The 20,778-nt window shown below is 35.2% G+C and overlaps 1 protein-coding gene across 11 annotated transcripts in view; it reads right to left on the minus strand.

The window, feature by feature from the left end:
* EVI5 (ecotropic viral integration site 5) overlaps positions 1-20,778 on the minus strand; it is a 194,765-nt gene that overhangs the window by 16,187 nt on the left and 157,800 nt on the right. For all 11 annotated transcript variants that reach the window (XM_072834513.1, XM_072834509.1, XM_072834511.1 and 8 more), the window contains one exon: positions 12,912-13,007. In XM_072834513.1, coding sequence (XP_072690614.1) covers positions 12,912-13,007 — 96 coding nt within the window. The remainder of the gene's footprint in view (positions 1-12,911; positions 13,008-20,778) is intronic.

The following is a 20,778-nucleotide window of genomic DNA, read 5'->3' on the forward strand; positions in this document are numbered from 1 at the left end:
TTACAAATGTGCCTAGTTTGAAAAACTGTCAATACTATGTTACTGTTTCTTTTGAAAACTAGCATTTTAAAACTGAAATACTTGATGCAAAAGAAAATAAGGTTTTAAAAAAGACTGGTTATATTTCAAAATCTTGGTATAGCTAAAGAAACTAGACTTTTAGATTTAAGAATATACAGCAATAAAAACAAGTGTGAAGCTTGGATAGCTTGGATAATAGGAAGAGAACATCGAAATTAAACTGAAAAGATTCAAACTCTCAAATGCACTGTGTGGACCAAGGGCTTAAAGAGAATATAATTCAAAACATAATCAAGGAAGAACATTCTAATTTATGAATTTCCTTCTTGTCTGATTAAGTAAGCTTTACTCTCAGCCCTCATATCAATCTCTCTAAATTCTATTTTCAGGACCACACACTAAAAACAAACTGATCGGGCTAAGTCTCCAGTTTCAGAAATGCTCCTCTCTACTTATTTCCCTGCTACTTTTTTTTTTTTTTTAAGATTTTATTTATTCATGAAAGACAGAGAGAGAGAGAGAGAGAGGCAGAGACACAGGCAGAGGGAGAAGCAGGTTCCATGCAGGGAGCCTGATATGGGACTTGATCCCGGAACTCCAGGATTATGCCCTGGGCTGAAGGCAGACGCTCAACTGCTGAGCCACCCAGGTGTCCCTCCTTGCTACTTTTATAACTGTTCTGTCTCCTTTCTGAGCTCTTTATTTGCCTCCAAATCTTTGCATATGATGGCCTCTCTGCCTAAATACTCTTCTACTCTCTTTTTCTTGGCTATTTTCTCCTCCTCCTCCAACACAGTGTAGGTAGCCCCACACCCAGAGATTTTTGGATACATTTCTAGGCCATGTTACCACATGGTTCTAGCACAGCATTGCCCATACATACTGTTCTCCCTACCAGTCCGAATTCCTTCACAATTCGGACAATGACTTTTATATACCAAGCACAGGACTGGGATGGAAAGCACTTTAGCTTATTTAGCATGACTGCTTTAGGATGCAGTAAATGAAGCAAGGCCTGAGGCATGCTTGGGAGCTAAATGATGTCTGAATGCTCATTGACCGACTGAATTTATGAAGTAAATTGGCATCCTAAGGTTACACAGTTAACCAGTGGTAGAACTACGCCTGCAATCCAGGTCTCCTGACTCTATGTCCACTGTTCCACAAATGATACTTTTCTCAACCACGTGTAGTAAATTCTTTTTGGAGAACAAAGACACAAAATTCAGCAACAAAACTAAACTTAATCAATTTAAAAACAAAAAATCCAGAACTGTCATTAAGAACTTGATAAATTGCACATGTACCTATAAATTTTCCCCTCTTCTCGCTTTTATGGATGTGTTTAGAAATATTGGTATGATAATGAAAGGAGAAAGTAAGAGTCAGATGAAGAGTAGGGATAATTAGTTTTGTTTTTTTAAAGTAGTCTCCCTGCCCGGTGTGGAGCCCAACACAGGGCCTGAACTCACGAGCTGGAAATCAAGACCTAAGCTCAGATCAAGAGTCAGATGCTTAAAAGGAAAGAGTCAGATGCTTAACTGACAGAGCTACCCCAGAAGCCCCAGGATAATTAGCTTTTGAATAAATGAAAATTTTTATTTTTATTTTTTTGTATTTTTTTTTTGAGTTTGATTTGCCAACATACAGTATAACTAAAGGAAAAATTTTAAAAATGAATCTCAAGTCTTGAAACCTGAGTATATGAGTAAGTTCACTAGACTTTAAAACTGTAGCTCGGGATCCCTGGGTGGCGCAGCGGTTTAGTGCCTGCCTTTGGCCCAGAGCGCGATCCTGGAGACCCGGGATCGAATCCCACGTCGGGCTCCCGGTGCATGGAGCCTGCTTCTCCCTCTGCCTGTGTCTCTGCCTCTCTCTCTCTCTGTGTGACTATCATAAATAAATAAAAATTAAAAAAAAAATTAAAAAAAAAAAACAAAAAAAACTGTAGCTCATTTGGTTACCCAAATCAGGCTGAATGAAATCATTAAGCATGAGGTGCCTGGGTAGATCAGTGGTTAAGCATCTGCTTTTGGCTCTGGTTGTCATCCCGGGGTCCTGAGATCGAGTCCCGCACTGGGCTCCCTGTAGGGAGCCTGCTTCTCCCTCTTCCTCTGTCTCTGCCTCTCTCTGTCTCTCTCAGGAATAAATAAATCTTAAAAAAAAAAAAATTTGGGATCCCTGGGTGGCACAGCGGTTTAGCGCCTGCCTTTGGCCCAGGGCACGATCCTGGAGACCCGGGATCGAGTCCCACGTCAGGCTCCCGGTGCATGGAGCCTGCTTCTCTCTCTCCCTATGTCTCTGCCTCTCTCTCTCACTGTGTGACTATCATAAAATAAAATAAAAAATTAAAAAAAATTAAAAAAAATCTTCAAGGATATCCTATTAGTTTCACTTAAATGTTAACAATACATCTAATACTGTAATCACGTTATAATCTTTATACATTATTGAAATAGTTTAAAAGAAATTATATGGTTTATTTGTGTGCGGTGTAAGTCAACTGTTAACCATGTAATTTATTGCAAAGGAGAGAGAGAATCTTAAGTAGGATCCACACCCAATGTGGAGCCCAATGGGGCTAGATCTCATGACCCGAGCTGAAATCAAGAGCTGGAGGCTTAACTGACTGAGCCACCCAGGTGCCCTTGAAATAGTTTGGATTTATATCTTATTTTTCCCATGTCTAAGATTTAAGAATATGCTATTAGATGATGTTTTCATGGGAATGCTCCTATCCTTACTGAATGAAATCTATTTAAGAACACTTATTTTCGGGGATCCCTGGGTGACTCAGTGGTTTAGCGCCTGCCTTTGGCCCAGGGGGACCTGGATCAAGTCCCACATCGGGCTCCCTGCTTGGAGCCAGCTTCTCCCTCTGCCTGTGTCTCTGCCTCTCTCTCTCTCTCTCTCTCTCTCTCTGTGTCTCTCATGAATAAATAAATAAAATCTTAAAAAAAAAAAAGAACACACATTTTCATTAGCAAATTTAAACATCTTTTTTTTTTTTTTTTTTTTTTTTTTTTTTTTTTTTTTACCTATAGTAGGAATAGAATACATAGAGGCATATAATTGGGTTGAACACTGCCCCCTTTTCTGAATATAGCATAAAACTGGAAAGTGGTTAAAAGTCTTGAATAAAAAGTCAGATTTCCTGTGTGGGATTATTATAGTTTTCCTCTGTGTTATATATTCTTTTTGGAGACAAAGAATGAATGGGAAGATATATAGCCTTGGAGATTTAAAAAAATTAATCTAGAAACAATTGTTGGAAGTTTGGTCACAAGTTAAACAACAAACTCTTGCAACAGAATGTATTGAAGAGCTGAGCTAATTTATGTCCTTGAGTAAGCTTGTATTTCTTAAATAATAGGTATATATGAAATTGGGTTAGCTATTTTTATCTAGTTCTATGTTTCTGGGAACGTCAAATTTGGCTAGAAAATCCAAGTTGCCTCTGTTTTTCAGAAAAATCATCTAATATATAAAAGTTAAGATTTTAGTAGCATCTACTGGAAATTGAAACAAAATCTGAAGGGTCAAGTCATACCAATTCTCCAGTTTCAGATGGAAGAGAAATCCAGAATCTGATGCTGGAAGAATAAAGAATACTAGGTGATAGTAGAGTTCTATTAACTAGACATTAGGTTTCCATCTGAGAGAAGTAATTTATTTTAATTTAATTAAACACTTATGGGACTCCTACTACATCTAACTAACATGTGACAATTACATGGGTCGGCAGGATTGTGGTAGGGCAGTGGGATGTAGTAGATCAGAAGTCAGAATGCCTGGGCAGTAGTTCCGTCTTTGCCACCAACTAGCTGTGTAACTTTGGGTAAGTCCCTTAACTCTTATGCCCTCAGCTTCCTCATTTATCAAGTGAAAAACTAGATAAACTTTGGGAACATGCCGGCTTAAAAAAATATGAATCTGAAATCTCAGCTTTAAGTCTTCTACATAGTGATATTACTGCAGGCATAAAATACTGTACACTATTCAGTATTTTTTTATCTTATGACTTCAAATAAAATAAACCAATTATCCAAGATTAAAAGTAACATATAAGAGGAATAGGAATAATAACACTAAAGGTCATTAAGAATGAATTTTTATTCTATAAATGGAGGTTGTAAGATTTAAAAACAGTGCTAAAAAGGTTTAATTCAAAGAGCCTTAATGCAATTTTCATAGAAGTACAAATATGATCTTTCATTATCTATATGAGACTTTTTGGCAGCAGAGAAAATTTTCCTGTAGTGAGACTTGTGTGAACTTCTGCATGATACTTTACACTGATTTAACTAGAGAAAAAGCAAATTTAAAGGAATTTGTTCTTTTATTAAGAAGTTGCAACACTGGGAAACTGGGTACTTTTTATTGTAACAACAGGCACGAATACTTATAACTCCCTGTATTGAAATTAAAAAAAAAAAAAAAAATTCTAGGGCAGCCTGGGTGGCTCAGCAGTTTAGTGCTGCCTTCGGCCCAGGGTGTGATCCTGGAGATCCAGGATCGAGTCCCACTTTGGGCTCCCTGCATTGAGCCTGCTTCTCCCTCTGCCTGTGTCTCTGCCTCTCTCTCTCTCTCTCTCTCTGTGTCTCTCATGAATAAATAAATAAAATTTTAAAGGTAATAATTCTAAAATTAAGATTCAATTATCAGCAGACACCAATACAAAAGAAAACACTACTTTTGTTTTTTATTTCTGCCTCCACCCACTAATACCCTATTATGAATGCAGTTTGTAAAAGTGTCAATTGTATTTTAGGTTATCTTCTGTAAACTAGGTAATATAATACTTGGGGTTTTACAAGATTTTCAAGGAAATAAAGACTAGTACAGACAATCAATATAGAATAAGCATACAGTTAAAAAAACAAAAAAATATTATTTATTGTTTGAAATAGAGAGAAAAAATAGCTGCCAATAACCAGAGCCAAATCACTAAGTTCTTTTCTACTTTTAATATTCTAGTTTTGATGCCTAGATGAAGATCAATATCAAATGATTCTTTAAGCTTCTTTTTAAAAATTCAAGTTTGGACAGCCCCGGTGGCTTAGCGGTTTAGCGCCGCCTTCGGCCCAGGGCGTGATCCTGGGGATCCAGGATCAAGTCCCACATCAGGCTCCTGGGACGGAGCCCGCTTCTCCCTCTGCCTGTGTCTCTGCACCACCCCCCCCGTGTCTCTAATACATAAAAAAAATCTTAAAAAAAAATTCAAGTTCAACTGATTTTATTAACTATGTTTAAACTGGAAAATACAGAGCAAAGAAGAAAAGATTCACAGTTTTATAAAGGGCAGTCTGTCATGTGATTCCCAAAGTTCCTCATTTCAAAAATTCTAGTTTAATAACAAATGAGTATACATATTAAACATATTAATAATGGTTAGGATATTCAAAATGACTTTTTGGTAGATATTTAACTAAATCTATAGCTCAAGCATAAACAGTTATCAGAATTTTAAAAAGAATACTCATGTATAAACATTTTCTAAGTCAAACTTCAAAATGGGTTTTTTTAGATTTTGTTTTATTTACTCAAAATTTTAATTTTGTACTTGGCTTGTAGAAATAACAGAAGATTCTTATAACACAGGATAACTTAAAAAACTGTCTCCTCAAGAGAGAAGACAGGATGACAGAAGACCCTTGGGTACTGGGAACCAGCACAAAGGCTCTCCTTAAAATGAAAGTTGGCTTTACTTACCTGGGTTGTATATTATTTATAGCATCCTATAATAGTGTTTTATATTGTTTTGGGTTTTGGCCAGCTTTGTCCTGAAATAGCTGACATTTCTGTTAGTTTTTCAGGAAGGGGGTCTCAGTGCTTGTTCAATGAAAGACAATTCCTCCTGTCAAGTTCTTTTATAAATTATCTATCATTCTCTGATAAATGGTAAAAAAAAAAAAAAAAAAAAAAAAAAAAAAAAAAAAAAAAAGTGCTGAAGATAACTTAATACATTCTTCCCTGAAGAAGACCAGGGAGGTTTAGAATCAAATTAAAATAACTATGTTGAAATGCTCCCTTCTTGATAGTCTCCTTTCTGGGGCTCCTTATCCAGAGCTGCCAGTTTCCCTCCACAAGTAGTTTTGATCTCCTTTATTGGCTCTTGATCTTATAGGTCGAGAGTGCCATACACTTGCTCCTAGAACCTCTTCCCTTTATCTATGAATAACATTTATATGCCAATAGCTACTATACCTATTTTTAGCCCCAACATCTTTTTTAGAACCTCATACACCTTATATTTTCATTTTAATGTTTAATAGGAATCTCAATCTTAATATAAGCAAAACAGAGCTCTTGATATTCTACTCCTTCCCAACCTCAGTAAATGGCACCAACCAATCACTCAGATGTCAAGCCAAAAATCTCTGGAGTCACTATTTTATCTTATGTCCCTCATATAATCCATCAGCAAGTTCTCAATCTCTAAAACGTATCTTTAATATATTCGTGTGGCTAACATTTTCACTTTTCTCATCCTTCTAAGTCACCTTTGCTCTTACCTAGACTATTTTAATAGCCTTCATTTCCCCATTTCTATTCTTGCTCTCCTACAATCAATTCACCATATAGAAGGTAGGGCAAATCAGATCACATCACTCTTTGCTTAAAACCATCCAAAGGCTTTCCAATGAACCATGAATAAAACACAATCTATTTATTCTGGCTTATAAAGCACTATATAGGATTGACCTCATCTATCTCTTTAACCCTATCTCACATTATTTTTTCCTCACCCTTCACTATACTCTAGTCACATTAGTATGATTTCTCACAAAGTCCATTATGTTTTCTCCTAACTTCTTTGTGCTAGTTGTTTCTTCTGCCTGGAATGTTCTTTCTTCTTTTCTTTTCTTTTCTTTTTTCTTTTCTTTTCTTTTCTTTCTCTCTCTCTCTTTCTTTAAGATTTTATTTATTAATTCATGAGAGAGACACACACAGAAAGAGAGGGGTGGGCAGAGACATAGGCAGAGAGAGAAGAAAGCTCCATGCAGGGAGTCTGATGTGGGACTCATCCTGGACCTCCGTATCACACCCTGAGCCAAAGGCATATGCTCAAACACTGAGCCACCCAGGCATCCCTGGAATGTTCTTTCCACTGATTTTTGCACATTAGGAAGCTTCTTAGCATTCCTATTAAAGCTTTTATGTTACCTTGTCAGCAAAGCTTTTTGAAATCATTTATTCATTAATTTTTTTTTCATGGAATATCTACTACATGGCAACATTGTTCTAGGTGCCAGGGGAAAAAAGTTACTCAAGTACACATTAAAACCATAATGAGAAACCTCTTCAAAGCCAGAGAATGATAGAAATTAGATAAAGACAATCAATTCTACATGTTGATGAGGATGTAGAACAATAAGAACTGTCTTCATGACTCATAGAGTGTAAAACGGCATAACCATTTGCAGTAGTGTCCTTAACAGATCAAACCCGAAATAATTCAAATGTTCACCAACAAAAAGATAAATAAATTGTAGTATACTTATACAAAGGAAAATTACACAGTGATGAGAATGAATAATCTATAGCTACATTTTAAAATAACATAGTTAAATTTCACAATTTTAAGCAAAAGAAGACACAAAAGAATATATATTATAAGCAGCCATTTATATAAAATTCAAAACTTAAACTATTGTATTAATGTTGAGATCATGGTTATCTTTGAAGGAGAGGGTGAGAATAGTGGTTTCAAGAGTGTATGAATGGGACTTTGAGTTTATTTCTTGGACATGGGTGGTAGTTACATGGGTGTGATCACTTTGTGATAATTTATTGAGCTGTAAACCTATCACCTGGGCACTTTCCTCCATGTTATAATTCTATCAAAAATCTTTCAAGGCTTTAAACTGTTCAATTTTTATGATTGTGAACCCATTTTATTATAGAATGTTAAGGGTAATAGCTGGTCTATAATAGTTGGTCATACTAGAAGGTTTTGTTCATGAATAAGCAATGAAGAAACTGCTGTTTGGATTTACCATCAGGAACAGTTGCAGCTCTCCTAACCAACTGGTCTGTTTTCATTACACATTCACTCTGAAATGTTCAAAGTGACCAGGTTTCCCCTTTTTTTGTGTTGATTGCTGGAAACCCTAGAGCCAAGTTTGAGGCCCACTTTTAAGAAATATCTAGATACTCCTGTGGTATGCATTTTTGTATGGGTCTTATTCATGGCTCCATGTTATATTCCTACAGTTTTCTTTCCTTTTGTCTCACAAAAATAGAGTTTGCTATTCTGCATCTTTTACAAACTTGCTTCATTATGTCTAGAACAAGGCAAGGTATGTATTAATGAAAAAAATGCTCTAAAGGTTTTTTCTCTTTCTTTTTAAAAATATATAGTTTGTTTTGGTTTTACTTCATTTTAAAATTAATGCATTACAGTCAACTGAAAGTCCTACTTGATTTAAGTTTCTGCTACTTACTGATTATATGACTGAAGACATGTTATTTAGCCTCTCTGAGGCTATAAAATAATTTTCACAGGATAATTGTGAAAATTAAAATAATCACCCAAAATATCTACACCCAGTGTAACAACTACCACTAGAAAAAAGCTTAATGAAAAAAGGGAAAACTTGCTCCATATTGAAAACTTACTAAACAAATATAACTAGAATTACTTTTGTGAGATTTTAAGGACATAGAGCATATTAGAACTATTATGACATTATAAAAATTCAGCAAAGATGTTTAATAAAAATATTTAATTTTTAGCATACATAAACTATCTTTGGACTGGAATAAATTTACGTATTCCTGCAACATCCACCAGAACATATCATCATCAAGAACAAGTGAAAACATAATCTATATCCAAAAACGTTTTCAAATCAGCTATGTAGTATGCATTTTCCTATAAAATAATACTGTAAATAGCAGCAAGGCTTCAAAGGACCCAGAAAAGACTAGTCAGCTGGTAATTTGGCTAAACCACAGGATTATACCTACATAAGTCCTGAGTGTATTTCTTTTGGCTTCTAAGTGGGAGTATCTTTCTACCTTCTTCTAGCTCCCTTTCCTGGCATTTAGAAAATATTCTTTGTCTTTAGTGGTCAGTAGCTGTAAGTAGACAGACCTACGTTGCAAAAGTACATGGCTTATTCATTCCTAGAACTTACAATTTTGTTTTTTGTACTGACTTATATGCTTGTGATGCCCAATCTTCGTGACAAATTTTTTCTCAATTTTCAAAGTCCAACCCAAGTGCTGTTACCATTTTATTCCATATGTTTCAAAAAATGCTATAATATATGGCGTTAAGTACATGAATGGGCTTGGAGTCATATAACCTGAATTACCTCTATCACTAACTAGCATATGACCATGGGGAGTTATTTAGTACCCCAGAACCTCAGTTTTATTAAGTGTAAAACATGAATAATAATGATGCTACCTACTTCATAGGAATGTCATGAAGATTAAAAGAAACAATGTAAGTATAACATTTAGGACAGTGTCTGGCACAGAGCAACTATTAAATGAATGCTAACTACTATAATGCTATATTTTTCATTATATATTACAATCTATTTGTAAACCTATTTCTGTTGTTAGGCTGTGAACCTGTTGAGGGATATGAGTTATATTTCAATCTTTAACTTCAGTTCTAAAGTGCCTAGTAGGGGCTGTCATGATAGATGGACAGGAGTTGTAAGAGGTGGGGAAGATGGAATAAGAAAAGCACTTGAACTAGGATGCATGTTCTTTTTTTTTGTATGCCATGAGGATAGGATGTAAAGATAGAGGAGGATTTAACCTAGGTTCTTGTCAGATCTGGGGCAGCAAGGGTTTCCACAGTGGCTTCTATGAGGGTCCTGGCAGGGTTTGAGAGGCTCCAAGAAGTAGGTAAGATTAAGAGCATAATTAGTTAGGTGATGATGATAGGAACTGCAGGAGTTGGGAGTCAGAGAAGGCACACGGACAGATCACAGTAAACTGCAGGAAGTGAAGATAAATCTCCATATGCAAAGCTAACAGGGAGAGAGAGACTCCCGTGGCTAGGTCAACTGCAGAATTCACTCACTGAAATGTATACAAAGTAATGTTTCTGGGAGGAACAACACAGTTAAAATACTGTCATTAGTTTCCACTCTAGATTTTTAAATACTGATGACATGTTTTCTAATATCATGTCTGTAACAGCACAGAAAAAAATAAACCAAACTTGATTCAATCCTGGTTCAACCATTTACTACTTGTATAACCCCAGCAAGTTACTTAATTATTGTGAGTCTTTTTATTCAACTGAGAATACTGCCATCATGTGGGATTATTATGAGGGTTAGTAACAACAAATATAAAGTGTCTGATACAATACTTGACCAATAGAGGGGTACTCAATAAACAGTAACTGCTACTGTTATTTTATAGATCTGCAAAGTTTCTCTGAACATTTCCTTCAACATTTTGAGAAGTATAAAAATCAGCTAACAAAGTAACTGTTAACAGTCACATGTTCAAATATAACATGAATATTTTAAAGTTAATTTTTATGTTGAAAGGTAAAGATTCTGGCAGTCTGGGTGGCTCAGCGGTTTAGTGCCGCCTTCAGCCCAGGGTGTGATCCTGGAGACCGAGGATCGAGTTCTGTGTCAGGCTCCCTACATGGAGCCTGCTTCTCCCTCTGCCTGTGTCTCTGCCTCTCTCTGTCTCTCATGAATAAATAAATAAAATCTTAAAAAAAAAAAAAAAAAGGTAAAGATTCTGGCAAATTATAGCACACAAGGCAAAAGTTAAGTTGTAGAGATCAGACTGACTTCGGTTATGGTTTCCCCCCCATTGTGAAGTGCTGTAGCACAAGAATGAAAATCACTAGAACAAAAAAGTGATACCTTTTTAACCCTCTTAAGAAACTGGCCCAGCCAAAGGAAATGTGTATAGTAGGTGTACTTATAACCTATTACATTGGTTTGAAATTTCACTTGTTTTCATTTATCTTTTCTTTAGTTGGAAAATTTTGAAACAGGTGAATGTATTAAAATCTGTTCAGAAAACATAATGAAAAGGAACCTCTAACTGAAGACCTATAATGGTTTCATCTTATTTAGTAAATTTAATCTCTCCTGGCTTTGAAGATTCACCATAAGCTGGTTCTATGCAATCTACCCTTATTTACCACAACTTAATTTCATTAATTCTTAATCGAGTCTAGCCTCTAAATCCTACACCCATGCTGGCTCACTCTCACCTCTGCACTCTTGTGTGGTCCCCAGCTGCACTGTACTCACCCTCTATAGGTTTTCTCACTGGGGCCTGCTTATGCCCAGGACCTGTGCCCTATGAATAGCACAATTAGCATCTCATCACAAACTGTTCTAGTTTTTAATTTACACAATCCAGCTCTTTAACAGTAGAAAATTCTACTCTATTAATTAATTTCCTTTCCATGTTTGTTCAAAACAAAAGACTACCTTGCAGGCCACACATTAAAAAATGACATTGAAGTGAGACCTCTCATGAACCATCTCCTGCCAGTCCTGACGAGGAGATTATAATTTTTTTTTAGTGAAGTTACATGACAGGCAAAGTTAGTATTTGTTGGCTGATTTTTAGACAAGTCTTGGAAATAAAGTCAATCCTGTACAATTTTCTTAATTCAGCAACGTTAAAGCTTTCTAATCACTCTAAATCAAAATTATAAAAAATTAAAAAGGGAGAGACTGCTTTAGTCAAAATTTCCTTTGAGAAAAGCTTTTGAACAAAAAGAATAATTCCTAGGATTTTCAAAACGAGAAGAATTTCTACATCTTATTTGTAACTTGTTCTTTCACACATGGCTATTAGATCAGAATAGATTATAAAAACACACAAATAAGTAAAAATTAAATATAATCCTGAATTCCTTAAATGTTATTATTGGTTGAAAATCACAGGAATGACTCCCAAAATTTAGGACAAGTTAAATTAAACCACATTTAAGATTTATCATTTTTGTTACTGTTTTGTTTCTTCATTCAGAATTTACTTAGATTGACTACCTCCAGGAGTTATTACCCAAAACACTCAGACTTTAACTGAAGGGTGTAATATCAGGAAAGAGTAATGTCCAAACTTTTCCTTTGAGGTTTCAATTAATTTAGTGGTCAAAATGAGTTTCTTTCTCAACAAATGAAGTTATGTTACCTGCTCAAATCTTATCAACTATAAACCTTATTGTACAAATAATTTAAGATAAGAATATGCTTTTGTATTCATGTTTAGATAAGTACTTATCATTAAAAAATAATAAGGGATGAGGAAATTGACCTAGAGCCCCATTAACAAAAAGTATCTCTCTAATCAAAACACATGAATTTAAATTACTTAGGAGAGTACTTAATAATACTATTTGAAAATTTCATGAGTCAAATCTCATAGATTCAAGGTAGTGCCAGTTTAAAAAGTACTTAGATACTAAGAAATCTGTTAACTGATATTAGGCAAGTATCCTTTTTTGCAATCTCAGTAATACCACCATGAAGGGAATAAGAAGACAAGAGTAAAAAGACTTCCCTCTATCCACAACGGTAAATAACACAAATCTAGGTATAAAGAAAGGTATAAAGAAAGCTTTAGTTTAACAAAAGTAACTTATGACACCTAGACAAACTATCAAAGGTTTACAGATCACAATTTAAAAAAACTGCCATGCCAGTATTAGTAATTTTAGATCATGATAAAAAGGCTTAAGGAAAATTATTCTCAATATTGTAAAAGAATAATTCTTATTAAAAAGACAATTTTCTAAAATATTATTATTTAATCATAATCAAGGATTCACAGAAAATATTTATCATGAAAGAGTCAGCCACAGCCAGTAATACAGTGTTGTTACAATACAGAGGAAGGAAGAAAGAAATATGTGAAGATCAAAATTTATCACTTACCTCATGATTCAGCTCTGCTATCTGATCTTTCAGTTCCCTAATATACTGGTTAGAATCAGACTTGTTAAGCTGTCCTTGAAGCTTTCCTTCTTCTTTCTGTTTTGTGACAACAGAACAAACCAAAAACAAGAGACAGCGTTCACAACATGTACTCAAATATTTGAAGATATAGGACAGCATAAAGGCATATCCTTTTACCGGCTAAATTCTGAACTAATCTGGAAGGTATTCTCAAACTATGTCTGGAACGTAATTTATAGTAAACTATACTGAATATTTCTAAATAATGCTTAGTGGAAGTTGTTTACAACAAATAGAACTTGTAAAATGTACCTTTTGAGAGATTCTTAGAAATCAACAATTGAATGGGTCTACCAGTGAAAAAATTACCCTAGAATTTCAAAGGCATTCTCCTAGTTACATTGGGCACAAATGATTTTCTATCTCTACTATAAGAGATTCAACTCTTAGTTGATAAGGTAGTGGGCCTCCCACAGCTACCCTGGGAATTAGCTTTTGTTTGGCGAACAGAGGAAAGAACAAAGAAAAGGTTCTGCAACCATTCTTAAAAGGAAAAGGATAGCTCTGAATCTCTTCTGTTTAATTAATTTAGGAAACTATGTTGGGAGTCCTAGATATAGCTGATAAAAAGGTACTCCAATAATAACAAATAGATCTAGAACCACACTGTGACCATTTTCCAGGGATACAGATCGGGGAGGAGAGAAGCTGCCTTTTTCTTTATCATCGGAAAACAAATGTGACTTTTAAGATATAGGGCTTATGAGAGGATGAAACTGAATTGTTTATGACATCTCCAGATTATTTTAAGTTGATGCTTAAAATGTGAAGAAGCTGTGATCCAGAAACATCTACTGAAATTACTAACTCCTGATAGCAGAAAAGTACTGGTTTACTTTTAATAGTCACAACCACTCAATTTCCTTCCAATGGAGACAACCACCATTGACATTTTTTTAGTGTAATCTTTTCATGATATTTTGTACATACGTAATCAAACACAATTATATACACACACATATTTTTACCTGTACTACAGACACTCTATACACTGTTCTACACTTGCTATTATTCTTAAAAATCCAACTTGCCCCAGGTCAGGCTCCCTGCTCAGCAGGGAGTCTGTCTCCTTCTCTCTCTGCCCCTCCTCCTACTCCACACAGGGTCTCTTGGTTAAGAAAAAAAAAAAAATCTAAAAAAAAAACGAAACAAACCAACCTGAAGATCATTAGTATCACTACATACATATAGGTAAAAAAGAGCTACATTTTGATTGAAAGAGTTTTAAGTCTCTGTAAAAGTTATCTTAGTGCTATCTGAATATAAGTTTTTTAAAAGTAAATTTTAAAATGTACTGTAGGTCCATAAAATTACCTGGAAAGTAAAGGGTTGTACTGCAGAGCACTTTCCAATGTGGAGATCTCTACTGCAATCTTTCCATTCACAGTAAGAAGGGACCCTAGACATCACCTGGTTTGGTCCTCTGACTGTAGCTAAGTACATGCTCTACTTCCCTTCTTACATACCTTCTCCTAATATCCTTGGTAGAAAGAAGAACTAACTAGAATTGCTCCAGTAACAGAATGGGTGACTCCCCTATAAAATCAGGGTACCATTCCAAAAGAATTGCTCTTCTTCATTAACTGTCCTTCTCACCTTGATTGCATTCTTGTGTACCCTTAGTCTACTCTTCAAATCCTATCCAATTATTCTTACAGGCCAACTCCTTTTTCTTCTCCTTCTGTTTATGGCAATCTGCCTTAAAAATCTTTCACTAGAATATGGCCTGCTGAAGCAGTTTAGCTAATATTTGTATAGATACAAAGGAAAAACTATAGTTTCTATAGGCTTTAAGAGTCTCATGCTCTACCGAATGAGCTAGCCGGTGCTTCTACAGGCTTTAAAACTTTTCTTATATATTTGAACACATGAAAATCACATATTATCATCTAGGCAAAGAACTGTCTAATTTAGGGGTACCTGGCTGGCTCAGTCACTGGAGCATGTGGCTCTTGATCTTGGGGTTATGAGTTTGAGCCACAAGCTGGGTGTGGATATTTCTTAAAAATAAAATCTTATTTACAAAAAGGAACTAATTTAACAATTATATTCCAAATGCACTAGGCTTCTTAAACATATTAAACAGACACCTTATGATTTTTAGCCATAAGCCCATATTTAAGAAAAAAATATTTTTTGAAAATTTAGTTAGAAACATTGGTTTAAGCCAAAGCAATCCTGATAAAGAAGAACAAACATCTTAAAAAAAAAAAGATTGATTGATTGGTTGATTGATGAGAGAGAGAGAGAGAGAGAGAGAGAGGCAGATACACAGGCAGAGGGAGAAGCAGGCTCCATGCAGGGAGCCCAACGTGGGACTCGATCCCGAGTCTCCAGGATCACACCCTGGGCCAAAGGCAGGCGCCAAACCGCTGAGCCACCCAGGGACCCCAAGAACAAACATCTTATAATACCAGATTTCAAAATATACTACAAAGCTGCAGTAATCAAAACAGTATGGTACTGGCAAAAAATATATATAGACACATAGATCAATGGAGCCCCAGAAATAAACCCATGATTATATAGTCAATCTATGACAAAGGAAGCAAGTATATATGTGTGTGTGTATATATATTTAAATTTTTATTTATTTATGATAGTCACACACACACACAGAGAGAGAGAGAGAGAGAGACAGAGGCAGAGACACAGGCAGAGGGAGAAGCAGGCTCCATGCACCAGGAGCCCGACGTGGGATTCGATCCTGGGTCTCCAGGATCACGCCCTGGGCCAAAGGCAGGCGCTAAACCGCTGTGCCACCCAGGGATCCCCAGCAAGTATATATATAATGAGGAAAAGACAGTCTCTTCAATAAATGGTGCTGGGAAAACTATATAGGTACAAAAAAAAAAAAAAAACAAAAAAAAAGAAACTGAACCATTTTTCTTACACCATATACACACACACAAAAACCCTCAAAATGAATTAAAGACCTACATGGGACACATGAAACCATAAAAATCCTACAAGAGAGTGCAGACAATAATTTCTCTGACATTGGCTATAGCAACATTTTTTTCCTACATGTTTCCTAAGACAAGGGAAACAAAAGCAAAAATAAACTACTGGACTACACCAAAATAGAAAGCTTTCTGCACAGCAAAGGAAATCATCAAGAAAAAGGCAATAAAACAAAAAGGCAATCTACTGAATGGGAGAAGATATATGCAAATGATACATCCAATAAGGAGTTCCTATCCCCAAACCCAAACAATCCAATTTAAAATGGGAAAAGGAGGGCAGCCCCGATGGCCCAGTGGTTTAGCGGAAAATGTAAATCAAAACCACATGAGTTATCACCTCACACCTGTCACAACAAATGGCTAGAATTAAAAAGAGAAGAAATAGGGCCGAGCAGTTTGGCGCCGCCTTCAGCCCGGGGATGATCCTGGAGATCCGGGATCGAGTTCCACATCAGGCTCTCTGCATGGAGCCTGCTTCTCTCTCTGCCTGTGTCTCTGCCTCTCTCTTTCTCTCTCTCTCTCTCTCTCTCTCTCTCTCTCTCTCGCTTGCTGTGTCTGTCATGAATAAATAAATAAAGTTAAAAAAAAATAAAAGATGTGAGAGCCCAAAATAAACACTTATATTTTTTTAAAAAAGAAGAAGAAATAACAAGTGCTGACAAGGATGTGGAGTATAAGGAATCCTCATGACCTACTGACAGAAATGTAAATTGATGCAACCACTCTGGAAAACAGTATGGAATTTCCTCAAAAAATAAAAAATAGAATAACTGGATCATAAAATATGATCCAATGTTTCCACTATTGGGTATTAACCCAGAGAAAACAAAAACACAAATTTAAAAAGATATATGCACCCTTATGTTTATTGCAGCATATCTGCAATAGCCAGGAAGGAAGCAACCTAAGTATCCATCAATAGACAAATAGATAAGGAATTTGTGGTATGTATATTCAATAGAATATTGCATATCCATAAAAAGGATAAGACCATGCCATTTGAAACAATGTTATTGGACCTAGAGGGTATAATGTTAAGTGAAATAAGTCAGATTGAGAAAGACAACTACCATATGATTTCACTTATAAGTGGAATCTTAAAAGAAAAAAATTAATAAACACATAAAAAGGAGAATCAGAGCTATAAATAGAACAAACTAATGGTTGCTAGAGGGGAAGGGGATGTGGGTTTGGGCAAAATGAGTGAAGGGGAGTGGGAGATACAGGCTTCCAGTTATGGGAATAAAGGCACAGCATAAGGAATACAGTCGATGATATTGTAATAGCAATGTAATGGGACAGATGGTAGCTATATTGGTGGTGAACATAATGTATAAATTTGTCAAATCACTAAACTGTACACCTGAAACTAATATAACATTGTATGTCAATTATACTCAATTAAAAAAACCAAAACCAAAACCAAAACAGCAGAGATATCAACTCAGAGCCCCAATTAAATCATATATGAAGCTGTGTTTTTTTTTTTTCATTCATATGTTCCACAATTTCCCTTGGTTCTAGACTTATTCCATCTCAGTTCTGTATATCCTCAAAGTAGGAGAAGATTATGTCAAGTAGAAGGGAAAAGTAGTGAGTGAATCAAGGGGGGAGAAAAGGAAGAATGTGGAAAAAAGAAAAAAATATATGGAGAAAGAATATTCACTGAAAATTAAATTAATTTTATAGAATGTATTTTCCAAATTCCATATATGGCATGAGAAATGGCAACTTCCAAAGGGGACTAATTTGATAAGAATCACTCCTTTGGTTATTATGTGTTTAGCTGTCCTCTTTGATGGCTTCTAATTTTAGCCTAATTTTAGCATTGTGCCATATTAACTGTCTTGAAATAGTTGATTAAATGGAAAGTATAATTGCCTACTAGGAAGAAATCCTCATGGAAGAGATGGAAAGGCTAGATATCTGTGGTTTGGGATTAGATTTAGAAAAGTTTTCTTTAAATCCGGTCTCCAGTGAAAGCAAAGGTCTTGACAATTTTGAATATCCCAAAGTAAGAGTATCATGCAGGACAAAATAAAATCCTCAGGATGAATAAAATGACAATGTCCAAAGTAAGTACTAATGTTGTAAGAGAGAAGTTCAAGAATGCAGAACACATTAGGTCTGAAAAGCTGTCAAATGACCAATAATCATAATTAATACTAATTCTTTCCTATAGGGAAACCTGCATGAAAGAAAAGTTTGGCATGTAAGATGAAATTTGGGATGCCTGGGTGGCTCAGTGGTTGAGCAGCTGCCTTTGGCTCAGGGTGTGATCCTAGAGTCCTGGGATCTAGTCTCAGGATGGAGTCCCACATCGGGCTTCCTGCATGGAGCCTGCTTCTCCCTCTGCCTCTCTCTCTCACGTTCTGTGTGTCTCTCATGAATAAATAAAATCTTAAAAAAAAAAAAAAAAAGAATGATTAAATTTGTTTTACAAAAAGTGACTGACTCCAAAGATATGTTACCCCAAAGGTAGGTCTTAGTAAGATTTAGCCAAAAATTTTGCACCTTGATTTCTTTAGAGGAAAGCCAGTATTTAATAAAAAGCAGGGCAATTAAGAAATTTTACAATAAAGAAATGGAATGTTTTTTACTTAAGGAAAAAAAAAAGACTCCTGAATGATATTTGTGAAAAGTCAAAGAAGCCCTCTTATGGCCTTTATGACTAAAAAAATCAAGTGTTCCTTGAATTTCAATTCAATGTAGAAAAAAGGCAGAATTTCAAAGGGAAAAATTTTATATATTTGATTAAATATAATTGTATATAATTGTTCTTTTAGATTTAAACATAACTATTTAAGCTTAATATTATGTTTCTCTGGAAAACTTTTAACATACATTCAAAAGTTTAGCAAAAAAATCTGATGCCGGGCAGCCCAGGTGGCTCAGTGGTTTAGTGCCGCCTTCGGCCCAGGGCGTGATCCTGGAGGCTTGGGATTTAGTCCCATGTCGGGCTCCCTGCATGGAGCCTGCTTCTCCCTCTGCCTATGTCTCTGATGAACAAATAAATAAAATCTTAAAAAAAAAAAAATCTGATACCCATCAAACCATTATTTCTGTAGGTACACACAAATACACACACACCCAAATAATAACTTGTAAGGCACACTGACTAAACTGAGGGCAAAGGAAGGGTAATTAAGCAGCTCTACACTCTAGCACTGACCCCATCCCTGCACAGTTACCACATTTTAATAGCAAGCATGCCAGTATGACAGGCATACTGGTTGAAATGCTCTGCATAAGGTTCTGATTTAACAGTCTGCTGCAAGGGAATATGGCTGGTACTTCAAGAAGTGGAGTAAAGTGAGAGATGTCCTACATGCTAATTAATAAATTTAAAAATATAAGTAACATTTTCTCTAAAAGTCTGATTTTTATGCTCTGCAAATGGGCTCTCATTTAAATATGTTAATCAAAGCTCTTTAGGGTCTTCCTTAAAGGTAACTAAATACACATTTACAATGCCAAAAAAAAAAAAAAATCCAGTTAACTATTATAAAAAGTGGGTAACAATTTAATTTCACCTCTGAGAGAGTTTATTCAATTATCTAATGTTTAAGGGTTTTTTGCAAAAATTTTTAGTTTTCTCTTTTCAATCATGTCCACATGGTTCTTTTCTGATAAGGAGGTGGGAAAATGTCAGCTATACTAATAAATTTACCACTAACCTGGATTTTCTTGACATTTTCTTTTGGCTCAGCTGATAGTAACAACAGATTGCCAGTTAAGTGGTTTCCTAAGCAAAACTAATTAGGCAAGTAACACACTTAAAGTAAGAGCTCCAATACATCAACAAGTTTGGTAATTCTATAATTTCACTGAACTGACCTTAAGTATATTAGCTTTGTCATGCAATAAAAGAAACTTTAGATTAAGAGAACATAAAGTGATATTTATAAAAGGCTTCAATTCACTTTCACTCTTGGATCTTTCAATAATTATTTTAGCAATTATCATCATGATGTCCATAATAATCTAATTCATATTAAAGCTTTAAGCTATAGTTACATGTAGAAGTTTCTTAGTCAAAAGTTCATCAAAAATCTAAAGATAGGCATGTTTAAGTGATTAGGGAGAGAGTATAACAACTTTAACTTACTCTGAAATGCATTAAAAAAATAAAAGATAGCTTGAATGGTGGATAGGTAAGTATCTAATAAAGCAACAGATAAAACAAATATATAAAAATATTAATTCCATATGGAGGTGGTGAATGTTCCCTGTCCAACTCTTTCAACTTTTGTATGTTTGAAAATCTTCATAATAAAATACTGGAAGAAATCATCAATACAAAAAGAATACATGCCTCCCATCCCTCTAGAAAACAAGCACTTAAGCCATACTGTAGTTCATTTCCATATGTGGGAGGTATTTATCTCCCCAAGGTTACTTACTGGTTCTTTGTTTATAATCTACCTGTTGCTCTAAAATTAGAACTTTCTCCATATTTTACTAGAAACTTAAGAAACTGAAAATATTAAATCATAAATTAGTACTTCATTAAAACAATGTAATTTTAGAGACTAAGCTGAGTTACAGTTTATCTCTATAGTATTTTAGAGTAGATTTTACAATCGTTATATCAGGATCTATTTTCTCTCCTTCATTATGTAGTGGTCATAGGATAGGAATTATCCCCATCCTTAACCTCACAGGTAGGCCCTGATTGGTAGGGTTTAAACCAAACAGGATAGTCACATCTGTTTGTACTGTGTGTCTGGTTCAGGTCTTACTCAAATAGTGACTCTCAAAACTTTTACTGGAAATTATGGGTTATACCTTCTTATTCTGGATATTATGATAAGTAGGTA

The sequence above is a fragment of the Canis lupus genome, chromosome 8 (genome assembly GCF_048164855.1).
Source record: "Canis lupus baileyi chromosome 8, mCanLup2.hap1, whole genome shotgun sequence".
Classification (NCBI taxonomy): domain Eukaryota; kingdom Metazoa; phylum Chordata; class Mammalia; order Carnivora; family Canidae; genus Canis; species Canis lupus.